At 43.7% G+C, this 27,001-nt stretch overlaps 1 protein-coding gene across 5 annotated transcripts in view; it reads left to right on the top strand.

The window, feature by feature from the left end:
• CD247 (CD247 molecule) overlaps nt 1-27,001 on the top strand; it is an 82,968-nt gene that overhangs the window by 44,396 nt on the left and 11,571 nt on the right. For 4 of the 5 annotated variants that reach the window (XM_039521125.1, XM_039521116.1, XM_039521130.1 and 1 more), the window contains 2 exons: nt 18,204-18,310; nt 24,865-24,918. In XM_039521125.1, the coding sequence (XP_039377059.1) occupies nt 18,204-18,310; nt 24,865-24,918 (161 nt within the window). Of the gene's footprint in view, nt 1-8,837; nt 8,857-18,203; nt 18,311-24,864; nt 24,919-27,001 lie in introns of those variants that run through there. The other variant, XM_039521147.1, reaches the window with a different exon arrangement.

Here is a 27,001-nt window from a genome sequence, read left to right as displayed (position 1 = left end):
GTACTTTAACACAATTTTAGTTGCATGTAGAAAATAAGTCCGCTGCCAGCCAGCCTTATTATGTAGCTCATGGTCCCAGAGGTGTCCCAGTATCGTGGATTTTGAAAGTTTATTCGGATACATAAGTATCCCATCTCTATTGTATAAACTCTGGTTATGTGGTGCTGTCTGTAAGCTATTTCTAGAGTAAAATATGGCTCTAGAAATAACCCAAAAAGACAAAGATATGGAGCAACAGAAATTCTACAATAAACCTCATCTTAGTACCTTATCAACTTGGACCCAGTCTTAAAGTCCACAAAATAAATGTCCACCCCCCCCCAACCCTTATACTGATCTGTTTTCCAGGTTAATAGTGGTACAAACAAGGATTAAAATCACAGAATTAAAGTGAAAAAAGATACATCATGAATATAATTTATTTTAAGTGATCACTTCAGGGACATGCAATAAATGATCATCTAAGAAATTAAAGGTTGAACAAAATAGTACTGGAATCTATCTTGGGCATAAACACGTACTGATTATGCAGGCGAAAATGCCATTGGTTTGACGGAGTTTTGCCAGCATTAGTAATATAAGATCAAGCTGAAAGAGGTACTTTTAAAGCAGTATCTCGAGATGGGGGATTGATCCATAGAGCAGGCTTTGCAATATGAAGAGTCTGACTACGGTGGGAGTATCTCTGATGTTTCTCCTGGAATTATGGAGGAGGTAAATGCATATACATATATGCAAGCAAAGCAAGACTGGGCTTCTGGAATTTCTCTCTGCAGTGTTTTTCAGATAAATATAATTTCCCAGAAAGGTCCAAAAGAAAAACAAATACATTTTGAATGCTATACTCCACAGATTAGATTGTTGTTCTATAGAACAACAATCACCTTCCCATGCATAGACTGTCATCCCTCACTGCGTTTGTCTGACCTGGTCAGAGAGACTTTCTGGGAAAAGGATACTATAGTTCTAAGTGATCTATAAAGTACCATATATATGTAGAGCTCCATCAATAAGATAATTGTAGGTTTACAGTGCTTTTTGCATATTTTACTGTGCTGTGCTTTCATACTCTTGTAATTCAGTCTGTTAATTTTGTTTAGGACTTTTTGTATTAAAAATAACAAGTTTGAAAGTGTGAAGAAGATTCTCCTGCTATGAAGATTCATCCTTAATAAAACGGCTATAGATAAAAACCCTACAGTATTCCCAGTAATGGGATGACATCAGCTTCTAATGCTATTGCTCCAGTGGTTTGATCATTACGGTAGAATATTATGGTATTTTTTTCTTAAGGAATATATATATATATTTTTATTGTAACATATTTGTTCTCAGAACATATTTTTCTGACTGAGGCCAGAATATCTATAAACAAACATGTCCCCAATTTCTTTTTCCATCTTTGTGTCTGGGTTTTTTACAGCCCTCCATTTCCTGACTTGACCTGGTTCTGCAGCTGTTTTTTGTGCGTAGTTCTTGAGACAGATAGGGCAACTGCCTGCAATATCTGCAGGAAATGAGTTTAGATACCCTTAGAGTCCATTGTCTTCCATGCAAAGATTAAGTATTATTGTGGGCCTACATGATCAAAGGGCTATATTGACCAATGTGGCAGACAAGAATCAACTTTTGGGACGATACATGAGAAGTGGATTTCCTGGGAAACATCTAGGGGGAGGTGAATGCAAGTACCCTCGTTTCATGTTCCTCCCCTCCCACCCCTCCGGTTTTGCAAAAATCCAGCTCTTGGAAGCTACAACCTGAGGAGAGGCTGACTATCTGTTCCCAGGGTCCCAAAATCAAAGGCCCAAATTGTATAAAGGAGTGAGTTTCAGATTCTTGGGTCTGTTTGTTGTGAGCTAACAGTATTGTGAACTTGTAACCACGGAGAAACCCCATGGTGGGGTTTGAATGACCAATCACCTGTTGGAGTCCATGGAATTGGGGTGATCTCTGGTAAGCTTATTAGCATGTGCATAGGTTCCTTTATTGTTTTAATTTGTTTTCTCTGTAACACTTTCACCTTAAGAAAAAATGTGCTTGCTTAGAAAGGGCTGTGTGGAAACTTCCGTGGGGCATTATGCTATTTATAGATAGATGGATTCTTGGAGAAAGCAAAGCAGGCCTGTTATGGCAGTCTGACTTGCTTGGGAGCTTGGTGTAGGCAAGGCGGTGTGCAGACAGGAAAAATCCCAGTCAGCAGGGGGAGACACATGACTCTGCCTGAGAGCAGTGACGGCCAAGGCACCTGGAGTCTAGAGTGGGTCTCTTGGCTGGACCACAAGGGAGAGATGCAGATACAGTTCCCTGAACTGTGACAATTGACTCCAGTGAGAGTATAGGAATTTCATGCCTGGAGAGGCTGCAGGATTGGGCCCAATATTTTCAGGTGATTTGACGCTGAGTATTGCTGTGTGCAATTAAAATGGTTTTTGTCAGCAACCATTTTGAGTATTGTACTAGTGACAAAGTCAGACAATTGACTCCAGAACTGAACAAGTGAGTGTTTTTTGGGAAGGCTTTATTTAAGTGGATCCACAACAGCAGCTTAATTACTACACAATTTGCTTCACTGTTAGGACCAGATAGAATCAAAAGTCTTAAAAGTACAAAAGCAAATGTTCTTTCAGAAAACGTGCCACGTTGTGATTTTTTTTTTTTGGTTCAGTTTTTAGGTAAAATTTAACTTTTTATAACTGGCTTCAAAGATAGAAGAGGTTATGCTTTGTTCAGTGCAGATTATGAAATACTGTGAAGTTTCATTACATATTAATCTTTAGGTAATTTTGTTTATGGATAGATGCACACTGTCAGCATTAATTGTTTGATTGTATGAACTGCATTTTTTAAAATGTGATGAATAAATTAATACATATTGTTAATAGACATGAACTAACAAAACAAGTGACATGCATGAATAAAAACTGATAAATAAAACACTTAATACAATTTTTTGTCTAACAATTATCACTATCCATTAATGTTGATAAGTTAATTTTATTAGTAATAAAAATTGATGCATGAAATAAATACCAACATTTGGTTGATAATTCATGCAAACGAATATTAATTTTTAATGTACACATATTGATATGCTTGTTTACCTGAAAGTCTATCACCAACACTGTCTGACATCAAGGACAGATCTGGACCCTTCTGGTAAATCTTAAGAGAATTGCCTTTTCCATGAGATATATATTGTTCTATCTCTAACTTTTTCTACAGCAAGAGCATTAGAGCTGGGCAGGAAATAGATTTTTTTTCATTCCAGGAGAACTTTTTTGAGATTTAAAATTTTTTCCCATCAACAATTGGGATGAAAATTCACTCAAAAAATTTTGCAAACCAAAAAATCTGGAAAGAATGGATTTAGGTCAGTTGAAATATTTCATTTCAATTTCAACTTTTAAAAACATATTTACTATACATTAACTTCAATTTTGAAACAAGTCATTTTGAAATCAGACAATTCAATTTAAAAACTTTTTTTTTTACTTTTTTCTAAATGAGAAATTTGAAACCAACCCACTTCCCACAAACATATTAGGTCTTGACACATCAGCATTTTCCAACAAAAGTCTGGTCAAAATATTTCTGACCAGCTCTACTCAGCACTGAAATATCTAAGCATATAAAAATTCTTAGCAGTTGGTATTTTGAAAGCACTTCAATGCCCAGGAGAGTTAGGTGACTAAATATTGTTCCCATTTTATGGATGAAGAAATGAAGGCACAGAGGGGTGAACACCACAGAAGTCAGCGGCAGAACTGAGATGTGGGTGTTTCTGCCCACCGGTCTTTTCATGTTCCTAGAATGCATTATTTTGTAGCAAATTTGCCAGCTCGCAATAATTTAAAGTCCCAAGTCTGTACATTCACATATACAGCATTCCTTGGTAATATACTGTACAAGTAAGTACATCACAAAAATTTGGTAAATGTAAAGTATTACGATACAAATAAAATGACACTGTAATCTGAGTTGGTGTCCTCCAAAATTGGGTGCAATGCTCTATTTGTGTAGCAATATTTCATTTTGATTTTCAATTGAAGTCTATATAACAAACTGTTGCACTGTACACAGCAAAGTAGCGATGGCTGTCAGCCCCAGCGGAAATGATAATTTCAGAGGTGGGTGAAGTGATCACTGTCTTCTCAAAGGACATTTGTGAGGCTTAACTAGTTAGTATTTGCCAGACAGTCTGAGGTACTCAGATGAAAGGCTCTTAGGACCTCCAAAGCACGGTGTGTTGATTGATGTTAGTTAATTAATATATAAATTTTAATGATTTCACAGGCTCCTTTTATACAAGGCTTATGAAATGCCTAAATGTTCAAAGTTACATTCAGGTAAAGAGGATGAGATGCTGGGAGAATGTTGAGGGGAAAATATCTGATGGTGGTAACAATAATAATAATAAGAAAACCCCACCCCAACGTTCAAACTCAACCTCTCTCTTTACTCTGCATTTACTGTAGCTGCATGTATTCTGGCCACGTTTCTCTTTCGCCACATGAGAAGGGAACAGAGGCAGGGGAAGTGACACAAATGGCTGTTCATTAAATGGGTCAGCAGCAGGGGATTGAATGTAATGGGAAAGCCTGCTTTTAACCTTCTGCCTGCCTGAGACAGAGATACAGAGCCGCAGACCTTATGACTGGTGTAAACTTCTTTCTGCCTGCTGCCTCCTCATCAGGACATTTATAATTCTCTCCCTGCCTGGCACCATGCTTCATCTGTGCAGTTGCTCATGCATCTACACCCTTCACTATAAACGTACAAAGAATCCAGCTTGCAAGTATATATCTATACTTGAACAGATATAAAATCACCTTGAGTCACAGCTCTTTGAAGTCGATGCCTACAGTGCATTACGTCAAGTATCAGAGGGGTAGTCGTGTTAGTCTGGATCTGTAAACGAAGTGGGTATTCACCCACAAAAGCTTATGCTCCAATACTTCTGTTAGTCTGTAAGGTGCCACAGGACTCTGTCGCTTTTTACTATGCATTATGACATACAATGCAAAATAAACCCACTGAACTCCCCAGCAGAAATCCGTGGGATCTCTCTCCAAGTGCTGCCGATGATGGTTGATGATGATAGTTGGTAATTAGATTTTAACCAGGTGGGAATGTGTCTGAGTTATGTAAATGCTACTGTTGCAGGTGTGCAGATCAAGGGCAGTGAGCAGAACCTGCTTTCTGGGTAGCACCCTCAAATTGGGGGCATTTCTGAATGAATCCAACCATTTCTCTTGATTATCACTTCTCCCTCCCTAGTAGATAGCAGTTTCATCTAGTGGTTGGAGCAGGGGACTGGGAGTTAAGGCTATCTATTCCCAGCTCTGTCACTGACTTCCTGTATGACCTTGGGCAAGTCTCTTAACTCTTTGGTACCTCCATTTAGTGACTCATCTGTAAGGTGGTTGTAAGGGTACTTCCCTATATCATAGGGGTTGTCAGCCTTCATTAATGTTTGTAAAGTCTATTGAGAACCTTGAACGATAGACATCTTACAAGTGCCTTTGTACTTTAATCCAAATTTGGATGGCTTTGACTGTCAAGCAGCTCTGCCCCCTACCATGAGGTAAACGAAGGGTCTGCATGTGCCTTTGCTCTCTGGCATGGGCTTTACTTGGCACTCCCAAGTGGTGTAGAAAGCAGTTGATTTCAGAAGAGGAACTGGCTTCATGCCAGCAGGATGGGGTGTGTTTTGTGTGCAGCCCGACCAGTTCTTTCAAGTGCTCACCAGCAGCAGCACCTGCAGCTGCGGCAGCTTTGATCCACGTTGACTGCATCGCAACAAGTTGTTCATACGTTGTAGCTCTTGCTCGTGTGCTACTTCCACGCTGGTGCCTGGAGTGCCCCAAAAGCATATCTATAAAACACTTGCTGCTGTAGTTTCTCCTCCTGTCCCTCCGTCCTAGTTTGCATGATTTTGGAGTGCTGAATTGGAATATATTCTCCAGAGTTGGCATTGAGCTCAGCGGAGAAGAGTGGTGCTTTTTTCACTAAGCCAGTGAGCTCTGGAAGCCAGTGTCTGCCTGAGCCAAGTTCAACGACAGGCATGAGAGCAAGGCTCTCTTTCCATCCCCAAAAGCCCACTTGGATACCCTGGCCAATTGTCCCTCAATTCTTCTATTATGAGATCACCTCTAGGCATGAAAGAGTCATCTGGGCTCTGTGGCTGCTATGCTGAGATTGTGTTTAAATGGGCTCCTTGTTAGCAGTCCAAAGACAGTGCTCAGTTTTGACTATTTGAGCACAGGTAACATTATTACAAAATCATCCAGCTGATGGAATTCCCCATCCAAGGAATAGGTATATGCAGTATCAGGAAGTTGAATTTTACAAGATGGAGATTTGCGGGGCTAGGGTGGTGTGGAGAGACGATACCGGTTAGGTTATCCAGTCAAAGACTGTTCTCTATACTATTAGCAATTCTTCACTTGTGTTAAGCACCAGCAGCAAGCTGGGTGCTGTACCAGGCATAGTCCCTGTCCCAAGCTGCTTGGTGCTTAATATCTTTCTAATATATTGTTTTGTTCAGTCTAACTTTAAAATTCCATGTTGGTGGTGTTAGGGACTTTAACCCCAACAGCGAAGTTTGTTGTTTGACCACAGAGAAACAGGCAACACCAGCAAAGTTTGATTAGAAGCTTTTTATTGACAAGTGCACGCATTAATAGAGAGCAGCTTGTTTTCAGAGAGAACCAGCCCCACTTTACAGCTTAGTGTTAGCCTATATAGACAGTTTTATTACGTTATACATTATTTACTTGAGCAACCCACCCCCCCTTTGTTTAACAACTGGAAACTAGACACTTTTAATATACACGCATGCCTAGTTTTTATGTTTATAGCATTAGATTAATAATATCTTAACAAAACACCAAAAGTTAGGAATGCACGGGAGTTTTAAACAAGCCTATCACTCAACCTGGGAGTTAGAATTTGAACTGTGGGATGTTAGGGTTTTTATTAGTTTTTTAGACACTATTTTTAACACAGCACAGCTGGTACTATGCCAGGAATGCAATCCCTGGCTTATTTTACTCTTTTTTTCAGGGCTTTGTGAGACAATGCTGCTTTTCAGTATTTTTTACTTTGAGATTACCAGGAACCTTTGTTAGCCTGACTTCAGTCAGGCTGGCATACCTGTTTTGTTTGCTATATTTTTATTTAGGCCTAACAGTGGGATGCCCATCTCTCTTGGGTGATGATTCCACAGCAAAAGAGCCTGATGCATTTGCCTTCTTGAATGCAGCTGGATATGTGCACAATAATATATTTACACTTGATCACTCTTTTGTGTCATCCTTTCTCCAACTCCTCATATTTTGTCTTTCTCGCTGTCCCAGGATGGTATTTCAGATAGGGGAAAATTTAGTCTGATTTTCTTAATGTCCTCTGATTACTCCCAGTTATACATTAAATATTTTCTCTTCCTTCTTTGTTTATACGCTTTACAAGTTTGTTGGCTGTTTATCAAGTTTTTCCCCTTACCCCTTATACGGATTCATCTTCTTCTTTTTTTATAATCATCCAACTGATTGTTGAGATGAGTTCTACAAATTGAATCTTAGCTTCTAAAAATGACAAAAACAATTCTGCAAATATAGTACCATATTTAGCTGCATATCATTGCAATAAGATTGCTTTTTTTCTTGGATATGACATATGATCTCATTGTCAAGACTTGATTGCAAATGTAGGGGAAATTCCCTTTCTAGTGGTGTGTGAAATGTCCTTCTAGACTAGCAGCTGGAAGAATTTGTAGCTACTAAAAATTTCCCTGAGCTGAGGCTTTTTTTGAGGGGATGGAGACAGCGGCTGTCTATTTACATATTGTCCTTTCCCCACTCCCCCACCCCCATGATCTAGCTTGGTCATTTATTTAAGAGCCTTATGCATTTGTCTGCTTGAATGGTGGATATGTGTACAAAAATATATTTGATTGTCCTTGTCATCCTTACCTCATCCTCTCATATGTTGTATTGCTCTGTACTGGTGTGGCTTTTAAACACGTAAACTCCAAAAGAGAGGCTGATACATTAGACATCTGGTAGGTAGAGCTAAATTTGGGTGGGGGGGGGGAAGGAGGGACAAAAAGGTACCACCCACCAATCAATAAATGGAGAAGTAACCAAGCTAGAAGCAACCTTTAAAAATATAATACAATAGTGATGGTCCTAATTGCTACAGTATCTCTATTGTAAGCTGTAGAACTTTAGGCATTCCTACAGAATACGATTTTGGTTTCACCAAGGGGACTTGAAAGCTTCAAACAATCTCTACTTCGCAGTCTATATAATCTGTTTTATTTGGGCTCCTGACTGGAAACTCCATTAGTCTGTAAAATAATTTCCCAAGGGAAGTGGTAGAAACTGTCAGTTGGGGGCACTTAAAATAGATTGGACAAAGCAGTAGAAAATATACTGTAGGGAACAGTCCTGCATTAACTAGATTTGACCTCTAAGGTCTCTTCCATCTCTGAATATGGTTCTGTGCTCACTCTAGAAAAACACCTGTCTAGTCTAATACACCTCTAAGAGCTGAAAGGGGCTACGTGGCTAATGTCCGGGTCCGGAAGCCATTGGATAGGAGGGTTCTGTCCACATTACTGCTCAAATTGCTGTCACTAGGAGCCTTAATCAGGTCTGTGTCAGGAAAGCCCTCTGTGCAGAGTTCTTTCATTTCTCAGTTTTGCAAGCAGTTGCTTTTTCTGAGAATGACTGACTGTTTTGATGAAGCTAGGAGTCCCCTTCAAGAGATGAGCAAGACTCTCCCTCCCCTCTGCTTCTGACGGAGGATCAGGAGACATTCAGAGATGAGGATGGTTACCGTGTTTTATGGGTATGTTGAAAGTTCATCTCTTTCCTCCTCCCCCCTCCTTTTCCCCCACAGCCCTTCAGATTGGGAAGGCAGGTGATTTCTCATGCTTGTGAGCGTGCTATGTCCCCTTGAAATAGCTCAGACAGCTGGGAGGAAACTCTCTTGACTTGCTTCTGTCACCATACACTGGACCTTTTTATCCGTGGTTTTTATTCTGTGCTGTGGTAGAAAGGGCTCAGATCTCTGATTCTTATAACATCTTTTAAGCTGTGGCCATACCCGTGGAGGAAAGACAGTGCTCTTTTCCCCTGTTCTTGAACCTATTGCTTTCCTCGTGAAACCTTCCCATAAGTGTCTGTCTGAATTGTGTCTAAACACTGGGACTCCAAGGACTTGCCAGGAGCCTGAGGGTTGCACAAAATGGCAAGAAATGGAGCTGTCTGTAGCTTCCTTCATCTTCCATATGGAGGTGTAGCATGTGGAGACGACCAGCATGCAATGGGTTATCTTTATCTAAGCAGCCTGACTGGCTCAGAAAGAACATGGGCCCTGCAGTCTGTCTGTCTGGGCTGCCCCTCCATTTTAAGGATGAGAGCAACAACGGGCCATGTTGTAGAACTCCATGGGGTGCCAGCTGCACTTTGGCCACTGCGGGTTACGTGCATGGGTGGTGATGAGCTAGTAGCGAATACAGAGTTCCTCCTGAGCTCTGAAATACCACCTGGGAAGGGAAGATCTGCTGCTGCAGTATCCGTGGCTTTTGGATGCATTCACTTGCTGGTTTTGAAAGTATCTGGCTTGAAAAGGCAGAGCTAGAAAATCTCTGTCTGGAAACACATTCTGCAACTCTCCAGCTGTGGTGAATGATGTGATTGCTCACATCTGCACATTATAGACCTTGAACATACACTGGGGGAGCCTCCTGAACTCTTATTTCCAGCTCTGCACAGGAACTGTTTACTTTTGTGATTACTCATTTCTAACTCCTAGCATTATTTACTAGACCCATAAACAATTCTGCACTTGCTAACTGGAGAGGTGTGAGGTAGCCAATCCCTGTGTTCATTCCCTTCTTGGCTCATTTCCTTCACGCTGCTTCACCAAGGTGCCGAAACTCTGGCCTAGAGGATTCCCCTCCACCCCCGTCCTATGGTGAGAGGGGTGTTTGGTCCCCGTGTTTGTTCAGTCCTGGGTTTCTCCACAATGTACACTTCAGCCCCATGTTTTTGTGGCCTGTGATATTAAGTGGGCAAATAAACTAAGCCAGTAGCTGATGCCTGAACTACTTTTTTTCTTCACAAAGGCAGCTCAGCACTTAAGGTCAGAAATAGAAATTGGGGTTGTTCCTGTCCTTTCCCAAAGGAAAGGAAGCATGGGCTAGTGAGTGGAGTATATGGGCCAAAGATCTGGATTCTGATCCCAGCTCTTCCAGTGCCTTGCTGAGTGATCATTGGCAAGTCACATTCAGCTGAAATTTCAAAGTTGGTCACTATTTTGGGTGCCTCGGATTTGGGACAGGGATTCTTTTTATTCTGTGTTTGTACAGCACCTAGCGCAATGGATTAGGACTCCTAGAGGCACGAGTGCACCATAAATAATATTTGATGCTCAGCTGCTGGAGAGTCAGTCTTATAGCGTCTGAAGTGCTGAACAGCTGCAGTTCCTGTTGACTCAAATTGGTGTTTGTCAAAGCAGGGCCCAATGTGTCAGAAGATGGGAACTCGGAATAGTGACCATGTTAGAAAATGTTGGACTTCATTTCTGTGCTTGGACTTCCTTATTTGTAAAATTGGCCTAATACTAGCCTTAGGGGATAAAGGTGCTGCAGGCCTTAATGCCTTCATGTTTGTAAAGCAACTTGAGTTCCTTGGATAGAAGTTGCTATGAAACTGCGGAGCAGTGGCGGTCTAGAAACAATGACTCCTTTATCCAAGTTACAGAGTATAGCGCTGCAGTACCCAGGCTGGGTCAGAGGGTAGTGCTAAGAGGCTATAGGATCCCGATCCCTCCGTCTAATTGTCTGTCTAGATGGCTCCTTTAAAATGGAATCTACAGCTTCCTGCTGCCAACAGAACGTATCCAGAATTTCTTTTGTATAAAGGTTCTTATACTGTGCTTATACTAAGCATGTGCTTTGCTGAGTTGAGGCCCAAATGAGCAGGATGAACAACAGTTGGCTCCTGATTGCTGGATTGTGAGCGGGATGGTTTGGTGGCCCACTCTTCAGGACTGAAGCACCTAGAAGCCCTCAAACCACAGGATTGAAGCCTGGCAACATCATGTCGGCTTCTTGTTGTTCTGCGGCAGGTAACCAAGTTGCTTGGAGAGAAGCCCATAAAATCCATCATCCTGGATGAACGCGTCAGATCCCATGGCACTTTCTGCATGAGGGGTTTGCCTTGGTGTCCTGGCCAATTCTCTTCTGCCCTTAGGAGGATGGATGGATGGATGGATGGATGTATGTAGGTTATGAAATGTCTGAATAGCACCTCTAAGGTTGTGTTTTGAGACAAGAATATTGGGCTCAATTCTGTTAGTGCTCACCAGTTCCTAGGAGACGCTGGAGACTGGCATTCGTGAAAAGTGTTGTGAGGCTGCTAGTTTCTGGCTCTACGTCAGTAGGGGGGAGGTGCGGGGGTGTGTGCATGCTGCGTGTATGTGTACATCGGATAGATAGATGACTGGGAGATAAGCCCCTGGGATTGCAACATAGCACAGGAAACCTCGCGCTCAAGAGACACAGCTGTCAGCTCTGAGTAGAGGGGTTGAAACTGCTCTCTGTAACCACACCGAGCATGCAGGCTGCGTTCAGAGCTGAGCTCTTCTTTGACTTCAGCATGGCCTCTCTCTCTCAGGCCCACAGGCTTCCTCTCCTTTAGTTACTATTTCACTCAGTTCTCACTAAATAGTGTGGTGGTATTTGGGTTGGGGTTTTTTTTTTTTCTTTCCTTTTTTTTCTTTTTAAGAAAAAGGTGCAATGGGTTACCCTTGTGGGAACTGGGAATAGTCTATCACTTTTCTGCTCTGTGGGATATAAATGGGGGCCCTACCAAGTTCACGGTCCATTCTGATCAATTGCACAGTCATAGGATTTTAAAAATCAAAAATTTCATGATTTCAGCTATTCAAATCTGAAATGTCATGGTGTTGTAATTGTATTGTCCTGACCCAAAAGGGAGAGGGGTGTGTGTGTGAGAGAGAGAAGGTTACTGTAGGGCGGGTTGCGCTACTGCTACCTTTACTTCTACGCAGCTGCTGGTGATGGCGCTTCCTTCAGAGCTGGGCAGCTGCAGAGCAGTGGCTGCTGGCCGGGAGCCCAGCTCTGAAGGCAGAGCTTCCGCCAGAACCAGTGCATAGGAAAGATGGCATGGTATGGTCTTGCCATCTTACTTTGGTGCTGCTGCCTTCAGAGCTGGGCTGTCGATCAGCAGCCGCCACTCTCTGGCCGCCCAGCTCTGAAGGCAGCAGTGCAGAAGTAAGGGTGGCATAGTATGGTTTTGACACACTTACTTCAGTGCTACTGCTAACGGGGCGCTGCCTTCAGAGCTGGGCACCTGGCCAACAGCCAATGCTCTCCGGCCACCCAGCTCTGACGGCAGCACAGAAGTACGGGTGGCAATACTGCCACCCCCCTAAAATAACCTTGCAGCCCCCTTGCAACTCCTTTTTGAGTCAGAACCCCCAGTTTGAGAAACGCTGGTCTCCCCCATGAAATCTGTATAGTATAGGGTAAAAGCACACAAAAGACCAGATTTGTACAGGGGAAGACCAGATTTCACGGCCTGTGCTGTGTTCTTCATGGCGGTGAATTTGGTAGGGTCCTAGGTATAAATGCAGAGGGGGATTAAGGCTGCCTCAGTGATATTCGGACTCCAGAGTCAGAGGGGACTTTGGAAGTGGTAGTAAGTCTTCAATGGAGCAAAAGAGTGGCTGCTTCCAGCTGACCACCTGCTGTGGAGGGGTAGGGTTCTTCACTTGGGAGGAGAGTCTGTCTGTGGGAGGGGGCTGGGAGGAAATTTCTCAGGGGTCTAGGCTAGGCTGGGAGGAAGTCTGGCTAGTGATCTTAAACACTAGGTGGGTTCCACTGTATAAAGTTCAATTTTTGTGTTACAAAGCCCTGCATGACTCTGTCCCTCCTGCTTATCCTCCCTGTGTCATTCCATGTCTTCTCACATCCCGCTGCTATCTTACCGTGCCAGCCTCATCCACCTGAGTGATGGCTTCTCGTGCATTGTCCTTAGGCTGCCACTGAGCATTTACCTATATGATCAAAGTACCGTATAGATCCTAGCTAATCCTCGCAATGCCCCAGTGAGGAAAATGGGTAAATATTGTACCTGTTATACTGGTAGAGCAGCTGAGACATCAAGGTGCAGTTACTCACCCAAGGCCATGCAGTGAGTGAGTGATAGAGGCAGAATTAGAGCTCAGAACCTCCCAATACCCAACCTTGCTGCTTTCTTAGGTGTGGGACAGCTGCCCGTCCTGAGCTCATCCACAAAGCCCCGACCATCTCTGCATTTAAGTTCCTCCTAGAGACTTAATTGTGTGTGATGCCTAAGGTGAACTTGCTGACTATCTATCTGTGACAAGTTTCAGGAGTAATCTGGAAATAGCTTACTTGTTTAAAATATTAAGATAACAGTACCTTCTCTCTCTTTAATTTAAGTTCCTGTTGCAATAAATGAAGCCAAGTCAGTCAGTCTGTTCCAGTGGAGCGCCCTAAACGGGGGTTTTCCACGTCCTTTTATTATAATCGGTTACATAAATCATCCTATTATGCGCATGTACTAACTCAATCCAACTTCTCGCCCCTTCTCCTGATTGGTGCTTTATGCACTGCGTGTTCCAGTGGTAAACACCTGGTCGGCGCTTAATCAGTGTGTCTCCTGACCGAGTGTGTGTGTGTGTGGGGGGAACCACTTCAGCCGCTCTAAATTCGGGGGGCGGTCTTCCTACCCCCTTAGTGCTTAAGAAGTGTAAAGTTCCTACAGTTCCTTGGGGCAGGGATTGTGTTGTGTTCTCTGTTCAGAAAACGCCTTGTGTTACCTCACCCCATTTTGACCATCCCTAGTGCCTGACAGTAGAACCTCTTGCTTTAAAAATGTTAGTTGTCTATTGTTGGACTCATCTAGCTGGGAGCAGCAGCAGACTCATATCCCTCTGTGGACTGGCCACGGAGGGAACATGTAATGCGCTCTGGACGGCTGAGTACCCAGGACCTATGGGCACTACTGTAGATAATCATTAATATTGAAGTAGCCCTGTGTGATTTTTAGGGCAAGAATCCTATAGGGGGAGTATTAAATTAAAAGTCCTTATTCCGTTAAAGAATTTTCACAGATTTTAAAACGTGTGTGTGTGTGTGTGTGTGAGAGAGAGAGAGAGAGAGGATACTGTTCAGTGCATGTCATTGTATTTGTATCTTAGTATGGTTAATGTATGACAGTGAATGGACACAGACACTTTCACTGTCGTCTTGTCCACAATGAGCCATTGATGAGTGATTATGCCTTAAAGCAAAAATATCCCCATCCTTTTAAGCCATTTAAAATATATATAGGTAAGTGTAAGCCTGCAGCTTCTGTGGTTAAATGAGTTACTGGTGTGTGAATTATCAAAGCCAAAAAAGCCCATTTATCAAAAGATAACGATAGCGCAGAGCCCAAGTTACAAAATGAGAAGCCATTTAAGAGGCCTGCGTGGGGTTTAATTCCTTTTTTACTTCAAAATATCTAAATATATATTTCTGTGTTCACCATATACCACACATGCTGTAGAAAGTATGTTAATTTACACAACAATAGATGGTTCTCCCATAATGTGGTTCTGGTCTACTTGTGTGACATTCTGGGGAAACCTCTTGTCTGATGCTCTGAGCAGCTCTGCAGCAGGTTCATTTCCTGGCCCCCCTCTTTCTCCCTTGGCTACTTTGGGTTTTGCTGTCTGCTGTGGGGGTGGGTGGGGCCTGTGGAGGAGGGGTGAGTAGGAGCAGGCTCTCCATGAGCAGCTTTCCTATTACCTTTTCAGGCTAGGTTATGGTCACCCACTCCTTGCCTGTCATTCGCATTGTCCCAGCTCATCTCCTGCTTGTCAGTCCTGAGGCCCAATTCTGTAAACCCTCACTCACAAATATTGTCATTTTTATTTTGGTAGCACCTTAAAGGCACTTGGTTGGGGCTCCATTGTGCTATGCACAAGAACAGAACAGAAGATGGCTTCTGCCCTGAAGCGCTTTCAATCTAAAATAGTCCCATTGAAGTGACTTGTAGGACTAATAGGTGTTCACAGCAGAACTTTCCTTATTACAGATATAAGGAATGCAGTAGAATCTCTGAGTTAGGAACACTTCGGGAATGGAGGTTGTTCGTAACGCTGAACCAAATGTTACGGTTGTTCTTTCAAAAGTTTACAGTTGAACATTGATGTAATACAGCTTTGAAACTTCACTGTGCATGAGAGAAATGCTGCTTTTCCCCCCACCTTTTTTTTTGTAGTTTACATTAACACAGCACTGTACTGATTTGCTTTTGAGGGTGGGGGTGTCTCTGCTGTCTGATTGCGTACTTCTGATTCCAAATGAGGGGTGTGGTTGACTGGTCAGCTCATAACTCTGAGGTTCTACCGTACAATGAAAGAAATGACTTGTCTTTGGCCAAGGATTCAGCATATACTTGATCTTAATTCTCCATTTATAATCCTGTTTTATTCATTCTTATATACCCTACTCTTTAACAATGAAGCAAGAAGGTATCAGGTTCTTTGTCATTCTTGAGTTGGCAAGGATCAAAAGGGTTTAATCAGCTAGAAAGAGAAGCCGAGAGGATTTAAGCACCGAGGAGGCTGGTTTGGCTCTTGTATCTTTGAAACTGGTGGCAGGTTTGAGGCCTGCCAGTATCTGTCAACGGGGATTTCCTGGGTCTGGCGTGCTGGCAAACAGGGTGCCTCCCAAAGTCAAGGGCCCTGTGCCACTATACACCAGGCGTACGTCTTGAGCTAAGGCTGCACAACAAAGTGTGGCCTACTGAATGATTAGAACAAGAAAATGGGCGTTGGGACTCTCAGGTTCCGTTCTGCCATAGATTTACTGTGGGACCTTGAGCAAGTGACCTTGCCTCTGTTTACCCTTTTGGAAGTGGGGTATAATCCAATAGCAGCTGAGTGTGGTGATGAAGATTAATTGATATTTGTAAAGTACGTTGAGTATCCTTTAAAAGGCATTTATAGACGTGTTAGGATCATATATCACTTTCTTTCCCTAACTTCTACACTTAGAGCTAGAGTGTAGGTGTGGCAGTGCAAGTAGTGGAAGAGTAGCCACCCTGAATACATACCTCTCTAGATGCTACACAATTATTAAGGGTGGCTAGCCTCTCCTGCTGCAAACACTGCCACAGCTATATGAGTGTGCTAGCTCCATCAAAGCTAGCATGGGTGTGTTTCCTCAAACTGGATATTACTCCCCCAGCTCGAAGAGCAGACATACCCTGTAAGTGTATGGTTTCTAAGCACGTGAAATGTTTTGAATTGAATGCCAATTCCTAGTTTAGAAAAATAATTTTAATGTATTGACAATTTCATCTGCCTCAGTGTAATAACCCCTTCAGTTTAAACACAACTAGCAGCAAACATTTGTGTCCTGGAATAAATACTTGTATAGTGCCCACATTAGAATTTACAATTGTATTATCAACTGTCAAAACATGACTAAAAGTTTGCGTGTACACAAACTCTCTCTATGAATATAGCTCTTTATATCCATCACCGTTAACTTACTGGACACTTTGATCCTGCAGAAGGGAGATTTCCTCACATTGATGTGGCTGTTGTATAGTTTTTTGCAGATAATGTTTTTTTCTATAACTAGAGCTTTTTAGAGTGAGTGGCCTGTGTGGGGGAACAAATCGGAATAGAGAGCCAGCATATAGAACGTTCTATTCTGTAAAGGTTCCTATACTGCCCTAGTGTATGTTTCAGTAATGCATTAAGCAATGCGACTAACATCTGTCATATGTGGTGCATGGGAATTGCCAGGCTGGATCAGATCCAAGGTCCATCTAGTTCAGTATCCTGTATGACAGTGGCCAGTAGCAGATTGTAAAGAAAAAGGTGTAAGAACCCCGCAGTAGCAGATGTGCGTCTCATCCTGATCTCTAATAGTTAGAGGTTGGCTTAGACTCTGGAGCATGAGGTTTTATACCCTTTCCAAAATTTTTATCCAGAAGTATCATAATTCATGATATGTTTGATATCTGTATTAATGACAAGTTTGAATCATGCTAAAGTCTTGGTCTCAACAACTTCCTGTGGCAACAAGTTCTATAGTTTAATCACATGTCATGTGAAAAAGTATTTCCTTGTATCCGTTTTGAATTTGCCACCTTTTTTATTTAATTGTGTTATGAGACTGGGAACTTCTGTTCTCCCTGTCTACCTCCTCTACACCATTTATTATTTTATATACTTGTCCCTTATTCATCTCCTTCCTAAGGTGAACAATCCCAGACTTTTCAATCTCTCTTCATATGAGTTTTGCGTGCTCTTGATACTTTTTTTTTCACCCTTCTCTGAATTCCCTCTAATTCTGCAATTCAAATAACCTGTTACCTTCCTCCTTTTCCTGGAAAGGTGATCTTTCTCTGCTTTTTAGATTACACTGTAGCCTTTTCTCTACAGATTTTTCTGGACCAGAACCTTCGATCTAAGACTGCTCCAACTTTTGGACCTGAACTGTTGGCTCCATGGCTGAACTTCTCAGCTCTGGCTCCTCTTTTTAGTTCTCTCTGAACAGGTGTAGTCATGACTATAATAGGTGCCACTGGAGTCAGTGTGTTCTGCTGCCTGCCATAAGATGGGATTGGGAGGTAACCTTAATCATGTCATATGACTGGGCCCAGGACATAAACACCAACGCTTAACAGCATTTCTATGTCGCAACTTCTTGTTGCCATGACTCCCTGCAGGGGATAATATTGGATTCTAATGACCGACCTGCTGGGTAATAGTTGTCTATGTCAGGCATTCTTCAAATAACTACATTGTAGCTGATCTTGACCATAGATATGCAGATATCCTAGTCACCAGCTAAACTGCACACACGTGCCACAGGGAATAGAATTTGGACTTTCTGCTTCATAACCGTCATCTTCAGCCTCTTGCGCTAAAAGAGAGTCTTCCTTTACTGCCAGTTGCCTTGGGGCTTTCATATCCTTTTGCAGGCCTCCAGCCGCTATGGGGTACATAATCTCATACACTGAACTGGCTGTTGCTCTGTTGAGTAGAGGGCAGCACTGCCACATACACGCCAGCCTGTATATTATAATGCAAATTACCTTGTTTTTATTAATGTACTTGGTATTTCTGTACAGATGCTGCACCGGTTCCGGGACTGACAGACCCGAGACTCTGCTACATACTGGATGGGATCCTCTTCATCTATGCAGTCATTATTACGGCCCTCTTTTTGAAAGCTAAGGTTAGTCTAATCACCACCGTGCCTCCTCAAAACACTGAACCATTTGGTGTTTGTCAGGCTGTCTGTGGGCTGGGAAGTGGTTGGGGGAAGATCAGATTTTCTTGGATAGTTGCCTGGTTTGAAAGATGTTGTATAAGCCTATGGTCTTTTGGCTCTCATTGCAAATGAGAAGTGCCAGGTTTTCAGATTGATCGTTGTGATGCCTGAGAGCCTGTTGCTGAGCACTGGGATCTGGCAGGAGTGAAAGCAGTTCAGTATTTGAGCGCTGAAGATGTAGGGAAAGCATGGTAGGATTATTGCAACTTCCTTTGTGGTAAGGCCTTTCCTTTTCTGAAGTGGGCTGTGAGCACTCTTAACTGATTTTGTTTTTCCAGAGCAGGACCCAAAAGTGCACGAGTCCCAAGCATAAAATGCAAAATTTAGCAAAACGTTTTGTTAGATGATCTGTCTTGGTGGGTTAATTAAAAAGAAACAGGCAATGCTCCTTCAAGAGTCGCACCCACTCACCATCAGACTATGGAAAGTACAAGGAGGGGTCTGGGAGATTTCAGAAAGTAGCCAACTGAGTCACTGTGGGTGATGTTGGCAAGGTTCCCCAGAGTCAGCATCCTGTGGGGATTCAGCATCTGCAGCATTTTTTCTCTTTCCACCTTAGAACTTGCAGGTGATTTTTTGCTCATGTCCCACCTTTGGCCTGGTCTTTGGACGAGGTATCAACATAAAGAATAATGCCAACTAGCCCCAGCCTGATATCACCTCATTCAAGCCATGGTCAGTGCTCTTCCTGCCTTTAGGCAACATGATGGCCATGTGATAATAGTTCAGCCCTGAAGGCTCAGGGACCCCAACATACCCTGCCAACAGAGCAAGGAATTGTAGGTCTGGTAGCCATTCTGAGCACATGTTTATTATTGTTGTGCCATGGGGCCTAGTCAGGGTAATGAAAAGACAGTCCCCGCCTCAGAAAGATCACTGTCTCAACTTATGACAAGACAAAATGGGTGTATAAAACAGACAAATGGGAGTGGGGAAGGGGGACAAAATATTTTGCAAAAGCATCCACATTTTACTGTCAAACAGTAGCCTCTCCTTTGAGGAAGGATAAATTAGTGGGTCAACCCATTTTGGTGGGGAATAGTTTTTCCTTCTCCACAAGGCTTGGTGTGGAAGAAGTGGGCAGTGAAGGTGGGAATTTTTGCCAGAGAGGAGACAGTGTCAGAGGGATGGACGGAAACTTGAACACCAGTGGCTGGGGAAGTCTAACTGAAGTAGGCCTCCATGCAGTTCAACTGTTCCCAAACTTCAAAAGTGACTAGTGATGTTGGCTGTCTCAGGTGAAAGTAGATATAACCTTTCCCTGAAGGGAGGAATGGAGAGGAAACCTCACATGATAGATGCCAGTCTCCTTGGCCCAGAGCTGTAATGGTATTTAGCCTCCTAACTTTCATTGACTTCAACGGAATGAAGCGTAAGTACCTTGGTGGTTCTGGGTTCTTGTTAACTCTGTACGCTGCTCTAATACTACAGTGGTGGACATGGTATCAGAAGCTGCACAGAATAGGTAGGAGATGCTGGGTCAGCACTGCAAGTAGGTTTACGTCTCTTTGAAATGAAGAGACCGTGATAAATGGAGAGAAAGGAATACCTCAGGAACAGGGTCTGAGCACTTAGGAGAAATCCCAAGCTAAACTGTGTTTTAAAAAAAATAAAACCACTACTCCGGATGTTGAGTTGGGGATTGGTAATGGATACATGGAGTCTTAGGAGGCTTGGTGCCGGCTGGGAGCTGTGACAGAGGTAAGTGGGCAGTGATGGGCTGTTGTTGACATCTGATGGCTGTTCAGTGACCCATGAAGGGAGTTGGTGGCTTCAGTCCAATTCCCCCCACAGGCCAATTTAAGGGAGCTGGGGGGAAGCACAACCCCACCCCCCTTTCTGCTAAAAGCAGAGGGGAGCATCTCTCCTCTCCCTGGCTTAGGCAAGCAGCTCTTCCCCAGCATCTTCAGCCCAAAAACCCACTCAAAATGGGCACCTTCCTTAAGAACATAAGAATGGCCGTACCGGGTCAGACCAAAGGTCCATCTAGCCCAGTATCTGTCTACTGACAGTGGCCAATGCCAGGTGCCCCAGAGGGAGTGAACCTAACAGGCAATGATCAAATGATCTCTCTCCTGCCATCCATCTGCATCCTCTGACGAACAGAGGCTAGGGACACCATTCTTACCCATCCTAGCTAATAGCCATTTATGGACTTAGCCACCATGAATTTATCCAGTCCCCTTTTAAACATTGTTATAGTCCTAGCCTTCACAACCTCCTAAGGTAAGGAGTTCCACAAGTTAACTGTGCGCTGTGTGAAGAAGAACTTCCTTTTATTTGTTTTAAACCTGCTGCCTATTAATTTCATTTGGTGACCCCTAGTTCTTGTATTATGGGAATAAGTAAATAACTTTTCCTTATCCACTTTCTCAACATCACTCATGATTTTATATACCTCTATCATATCCCCCCTTAGTCTTCTCTTTTCCAAGCTGAAGAGTCCTAGCCTCTTTAATCTTTCCTCATATGGGACCCTCTCTAAACCCCTAATCATTTTAGTTGCCCTTTTCTGAACCTTTTCTAGTGCTAGAATATCTTTTTTGAGATGAGGAGACCACATCTGTACACAGTATTCGAGATGTGGGCGTACCATGGATTTATATAAGGGCAATAATATATTCTCAGTCTTATTTTCTATCTCCTTTTTAATGATTCCTAACATCCTGTTTGCTTTTTTGACCGCCTCTGCACACTGCGTGGACATCTTCAGAGAACTATCCACGATGACTCCAAGATCTTTTTCCTGACTCGTTGTAGCTAAATTAGCCCCCATCATGTTGTATGTATAGTTGGAGTTATTTTTTCCAATGTGCATTATTTTACATTTATCCACATTAAATTTCATTTGCCATTTTGTTGCCCAGTCACTTAGTTTTGTGAGATCTTTTTGAAGTTCTTCACAATCTGCTTTGGTCTTAACTATCTTGAGTAGTTTAGTATCATCTGCAAGCTTTGCCACCTCACTGTTTACCCCTTTCTCCAGATCATTTATGAATAAATTGAATAGGATTGGTCCGAGGACTGACCCTTGGGGAACACCACTAGTTACCCCTCTCCATTCTGAGAATTTACCATTAATTCCTTTGTTCCCTGTCCTTTAACCAGTTCTCAATCCATGAAAGGACCTTCCCTTTTATCCCATGACAGCTTAATTTACGTAAGAGCCTTTGGTGAGGGACCTTGTCAAAGTTTTTCTGGAAATCTAAGTCAGCCTGTCGCAGAGAAGCCAAGGATTGAATAGGCCTGGAACTGGATCTCTCTTCTCGCGGGTCCCTCCAAGGCAGGGCGGAGGTGTGCTAGTTGGGGCTGGCAGAGGGGAAGCTTGCCCTGGCACTCATCTGTTCCACAGAAAAACAGTGTCCCAAGGCAGCGTAGCCACCACGAAACAGATGAAAGTGCTGCTCTAGGAATGCTAGTCTGTGTGAGCCTGCCAGAGCGAAAAGGCAGACAGACGGATGCCCCACACACGCACATTGTACTTGACTGCGGGAGTCATGGACCTGTCCTGCTGTTGGGGGAAAAAGAGTGATCATTAGGGAGGGCTCAGTAAAATTGCCCAGGAGCTTGTGAACCTGGAGCAGCAAGATGCTGAAGCAGGGGTGAACTAGCCCAGCAGTTGCTTGTTCCCAGCCCAGAACGCCTCTAAAGTGAGAAACCAAAGTGAGAGAAATTCATTCCCCTTCTAAGCTTAAAGCTTAGTGACAGATTTGCAGGGTGATTTGAATATTGGCAGCAGGTGCATGTGCTAGGCAGTGGATTTTACCCATAGGAGATGGAATAGCCTACCTTCTGCAGTGTGTCTAGCTGTTAACTAGATGTGTATACAGTAATAATTCAGTGATAGCAAATAAATAAGTTGCTGCTTCAGAGGAAGAGGCAAGAGGATCAACCCATCCCTGGTACCCTTCCATTTATTTAAGATGGAGCTAAAAAATTGGACGCTGCAGCCTTCCTAGTGTCCTGATGGGGAGAGCAAAGAGGAGCTGTTCTGATTCCCCTCAGCAAGAGGAGTCCATACATGCAAATCCCGTCTACCTGGTGTTCTTCCCTCTAGAAAGTGGTGTCTGTGTACAAAGTTCTGTACATACATGCAGTGCAAATCCCTTGCCTAAATTCATAGGTTAGGGCCAGAAGAGACTGTCAGATCCTCTAGTCTGATCTCCTGTATATCACAGACCATTACATTTCTCCCAATTACCCCTGTATCAAGTCTTGAAACCCTTCGGTGTAGACAAACCTTCCATCAATCTTTTGCGATGTAAGCATGCCTGGGGTAGAAAGCTTTTTGTGTGATGATTTCTTGTGTAGAAAGTTGGCTACAAAGAGGCTTTGCTGAATTCCCCAGGAGCCCCAGAGCAGCTTCAGTGGGATTAAAAATGTAACTATTTCCCCAGCAGATCTCATAAATTACTAGAACAGAAGCGATTTTGTCTTGTGGCACTTAGAGGCTCTGTAAAGCTTGTCAGTTCTTTGCTTTAGCTATTGGGCTGTAGAACTGGTATCTCTCCTGGCTGTTGCATAGGCAGAGCTGAGGGGGCCTGCACAGAACTGCTGGCTATCTCATTGCCCAGTAATGGAATTGTATTTAAATGAATTGATATTGGCCCCTGACAAGCCATCAGCCTGCTTTGGCCATCTTTGCTTTGGCAGGGTCTGCGTGACTACAATTGATCCAGCCCCCTTTTAAGCCTGCTACAGCAGCCGGCAAGCACCTTCAGACTGCAGAGGTGGTGAGATCCATACTGATTGCTAGAGCCCCCTCCTCACCCATGCAATGCTGGGGTCACAGAGCTCTTAAACGCAAGTTATGAATGTGCTGTCTTTGGTAAAGCAGATCCAGACTAACATGGCTACCCCTCTGATACGGTCTTTGGTAAGCGCTTTAGCTGTAAGTGTGGCGCTAACGGGTATACAGCGATGCCTGCGTCCCTTCCAAGTAGTGGAGGTGAGGGATGCTCCAACATGGCAGGCACAGCTGCTCTGTAGAGATGTGCTTGGAGCCAGTGTCCTACTGTACCTGATTCAAAATGGCATGGGCAAAGAACCCGCCTTAAGGAGCTGTCATGGCTTCCAGGGATCAGCCTGCACTAACAGACCTTGTAGACTGTGTAGGTTTGGGACTTGGTTCCATGAGATCATCTTTCTTCCCATGAATACGTACTACGCTAGTCAGGATCAGCAGAGGCTGAAGTGGAGTGCCCTCCGTGAAAGGGAGGAGCTGCTAGCAGGGTGCTCTCTGAGAAGCCTCTATTTTGAACCCCACCCCACAATCCATTGGAGACCAGACTTCTTAATCTCCCAAGCATGCAGCAAAGCTTGTCTCTTCTCTCTTTTCTCAGTCAGTCTGCTGAGGAGGGCCTCATTTGATGTGGATATATTTATGGGTGCACGTTTGTCTGCTTATATTGTGATTAAGAGCACTGGATGGGCCCCTAGAGATGCATCTTTATAAAATGAATGAATAGGCAATGCAAACTGACCTTATAAACTCCATTGTGGTAAGAAGGGGATTTAGAAGCTCTGTAGCTTACACGGCCTGCCAAATATCCAAAGGAGGCTATGCCATTCGTGTGTGTGTGTGTGGGGAACTAAATGTCAGACTAAGTTTACGTTTCTGGAGTCTGTCTGCTAGTTTTCAGCACATAAAGCAAATCTGAAGTGTTTAGGACAAGCTCCTTTTGAGCTATGAGAGGTTAAAACACTTGTAAAAATTTGGTGGTTTTTCACTTTTTGAAAAATCTCAGAACTCAAATGTCTGCTTTTAATTTATACGCTTTCCCTTCCTCCCTCTCCCTGCTGAAAAAACCAACAACAAACAACTAAGCCTGGGCAGGCCAAGAAGTGTGTGTGGCTGGTTGCAAAAGTTGTGCAGATGGGAGCAAAAATATTCAGACTTAAGAGGAAAATTTTCAAACACCCCTCCCCCAATCTATATAGCACCTTTTGCCACTGCACATCCTGGGGCCTTAAAAGGTGTCAGTCTTTTAGAACTGGATCCTTCAGGGCGGGGCCAATGAAAGACCTCATTAATGGTCGCAGCCCTTGTCCTCATGAGAGACTTTCCAATAACGGACTGCGTGCATTGGCTTGGAGCTCGACGCTGCCCCTGCTGTAACATGCCAGTGTGCACATGCATAGTGGAGGGGAACACTCAGTAGGAAATCCTGTCTGTGTTTAAGCTTCCAAAGGGCTGTTGTAAAGCACCATTGAAAGGATGACCAATCCCTGAGAGTGGACTGAAATACAAAGGAAAGCTCCCGCGGAGAGCAGGGCAGGAATTTGTATAGTTTTTTGGCCCTTTTAGGCACCCCAGATGGCAAACTCTTGATGGCACTGGCAGGGCCCCAGGCTGTTCCTCTGTAGGTTCCCCACCTAAGGTAAGAATAACTCCCCCAGGGGCTGTATCTACTATGCTGCCGTTGCGAGGTGCTCACTTTGCTTTCTCTCTCTTTCAGTTCAGCAACGCCCCTGAACCTCCGGCTCTGCAGGGCCAGAATGACGTGTATAATGTAAGTTACTGCTGCTCTTAGGTCAACATGTTTTTAATCCGCTCATACAGACATGCTCTCTCCTCTCCTCCTGCTGTCCTGTGAATGAGGTGGCGTTCTTCTGGCCAGAAGGCTCTCAGGCTGGGCTGGATGAGGCAGACTAATGAGGAACAATCACAAGTGGGCAGTGTAGTAGCTACAAGGGGAAGTGACTTCCCACCGGGGCTGGCTCCTAACCGCTCACCTTGGGGGAAACTTCCTTCTCACTCCCCTGTTACCAACAGAACACTAGGACTCTGGTTTAAGGCTTGACTCTATAACGTGCAGGAGGTGCACTTGGCACGTCCATTCACCAGAAAGTTAATTCTAGTATTGAGCTGGTGTGCTCCAGTTGGCAGATGCAGCCTGTCCAGTGCATGCGTGGGGTGTGGATCACAGAGTGCTGTCTGTGAGTCCATGAAACACACATGTGCCCATCTGCATATGCTTTCCTCTACAGAGGGCCTGACCCTGCAGTACTACCTCATACTGCGTAGCGTGTGCTTATTTGAGTAGCCTCATTTTAAGTCGCCTGCATCTCTTCACTGCTCCGTGTGATAGGGTTTAGAATATGGATCTCTGGAACGCAACACTTTAAGGGTCAAAGGTGAACGCTTCCCAGATTATTTATTAACTATTGCTTGAATTGCATTGTGGGTCGCTGGAAAGGGAGTTGATTATAGATGGTCTATAAGGTACCAAGTCTAACCTCTATGCTTATAAAGCGTACTCTAGTAAGGGACCAGAGCACTACACTTGTAATAGTGATAGTACAGTATGTGATGCTAGTGTACAATATTATGTATTTTCACAAATAAGTGTCTGGGTATTTTTTAAATAACCCCACAACGTCTCAGTGTGCTGTTAATCTCCTGACAGGAATTAATTTTAGGTTTACTAGAATTTTATTTAATTTTATTATTTTATTTTATTTAAGGAAGGAAGGTGGTTTAAGGTTTATAAACTAACATATTTACACTAATTTTTACCTGCTGTCAGGTAAAGAGGCTGGCTAATGCTGAGGGATCAATTTAGTTATAAAGCTTTTCTTCTACACACTTACACCGTGTCAGATTCTCTCTTTGCTGATAGGGACAATATGGCACAGCACAGTGGCATGACTGTCTTCCATTCAACCATGACAAGGCACTAGTATAGTAAACTCTTGGGAAGGGGAAGAGAGAGAGAGAGAGAGAGAGGGGTCACCCTACCCTTGCTTAATTAACCAGAATTCAGCATTAGACCTGGAACAGGAACATGCTTGTAGTGATGTTTTACCTGCCTCTCGGGCTTGGTGAGACCAGAGTAAGTGGAAGAGCCTGCTGGTCAGAGATTGATCCTGTCTTGAGCTGCAGGAAATGGATGAATTTGTGTAAACTGAGATTCACTGACCTACTGGGGTCCAAATCTAACTTCAAATACCCCCAGAGGTAACATTTGGAGGTTGGATATTTAATTCAGACAGCTGGCTGGGTCTGAATTTGGATCCAGCATTAGAATCCAAATAGTGGAAATCTCATTCCAACATGTTTGCTTGCTTGCCCTCCCTCGGCCTCTGTTCTCCCACATCCTGTCTGTCTGCAGGGCCCCCACTCGCTGCTCCTGTGTTTTTAAATGCGTCATCCACAAACCCCTTCCCATAACTGGCTTCCAGATATTTGGCGCTTTGCAAGAGATAGGAATTGACTTAACCCTCTTCTCCCCACTGAGGGCAGCCAGGGGCGGCAGCAGCATCAATGTCTGCTCCCTGCTGTGGGTGTCCCACACAGGAACTGCACACCCAAAAACATTTGTGTAGTCCCTGAGGTGGCTCCATTCTAAAGAACCCAGGAAGGGTGGAGGCCTGTGGCTCTTCCTCCCAGAAGGCAGCAAGGGTGAGTGGGGGAGGATGGGGCAGGGGGATCTGGGCAAGATCAGAGCTAGACCCCAAAAGTAACAACTGTCCATTTCCAGGTTTTGGATTTGAATGGTAGATGAGGTGGGATCAGACATGCAGAATCTGAGCACCACTGGGGGGATTCTGGTTCTTCTTTAAGTAACAGGGCTCACTTTATCTTCTGTGGCT

The sequence above is a fragment of the Mauremys reevesii genome, linkage group 1 (genome assembly GCF_016161935.1).
Source record: "Mauremys reevesii isolate NIE-2019 linkage group 1, ASM1616193v1, whole genome shotgun sequence".
NCBI classification, from domain to species: Eukaryota; Metazoa; Chordata; order Testudines; family Geoemydidae; genus Mauremys; species Mauremys reevesii.
The sequence above is the reverse complement of the archived record's forward strand: the minus strand, read 5'-3'. Positions and strand labels throughout refer to the sequence as shown.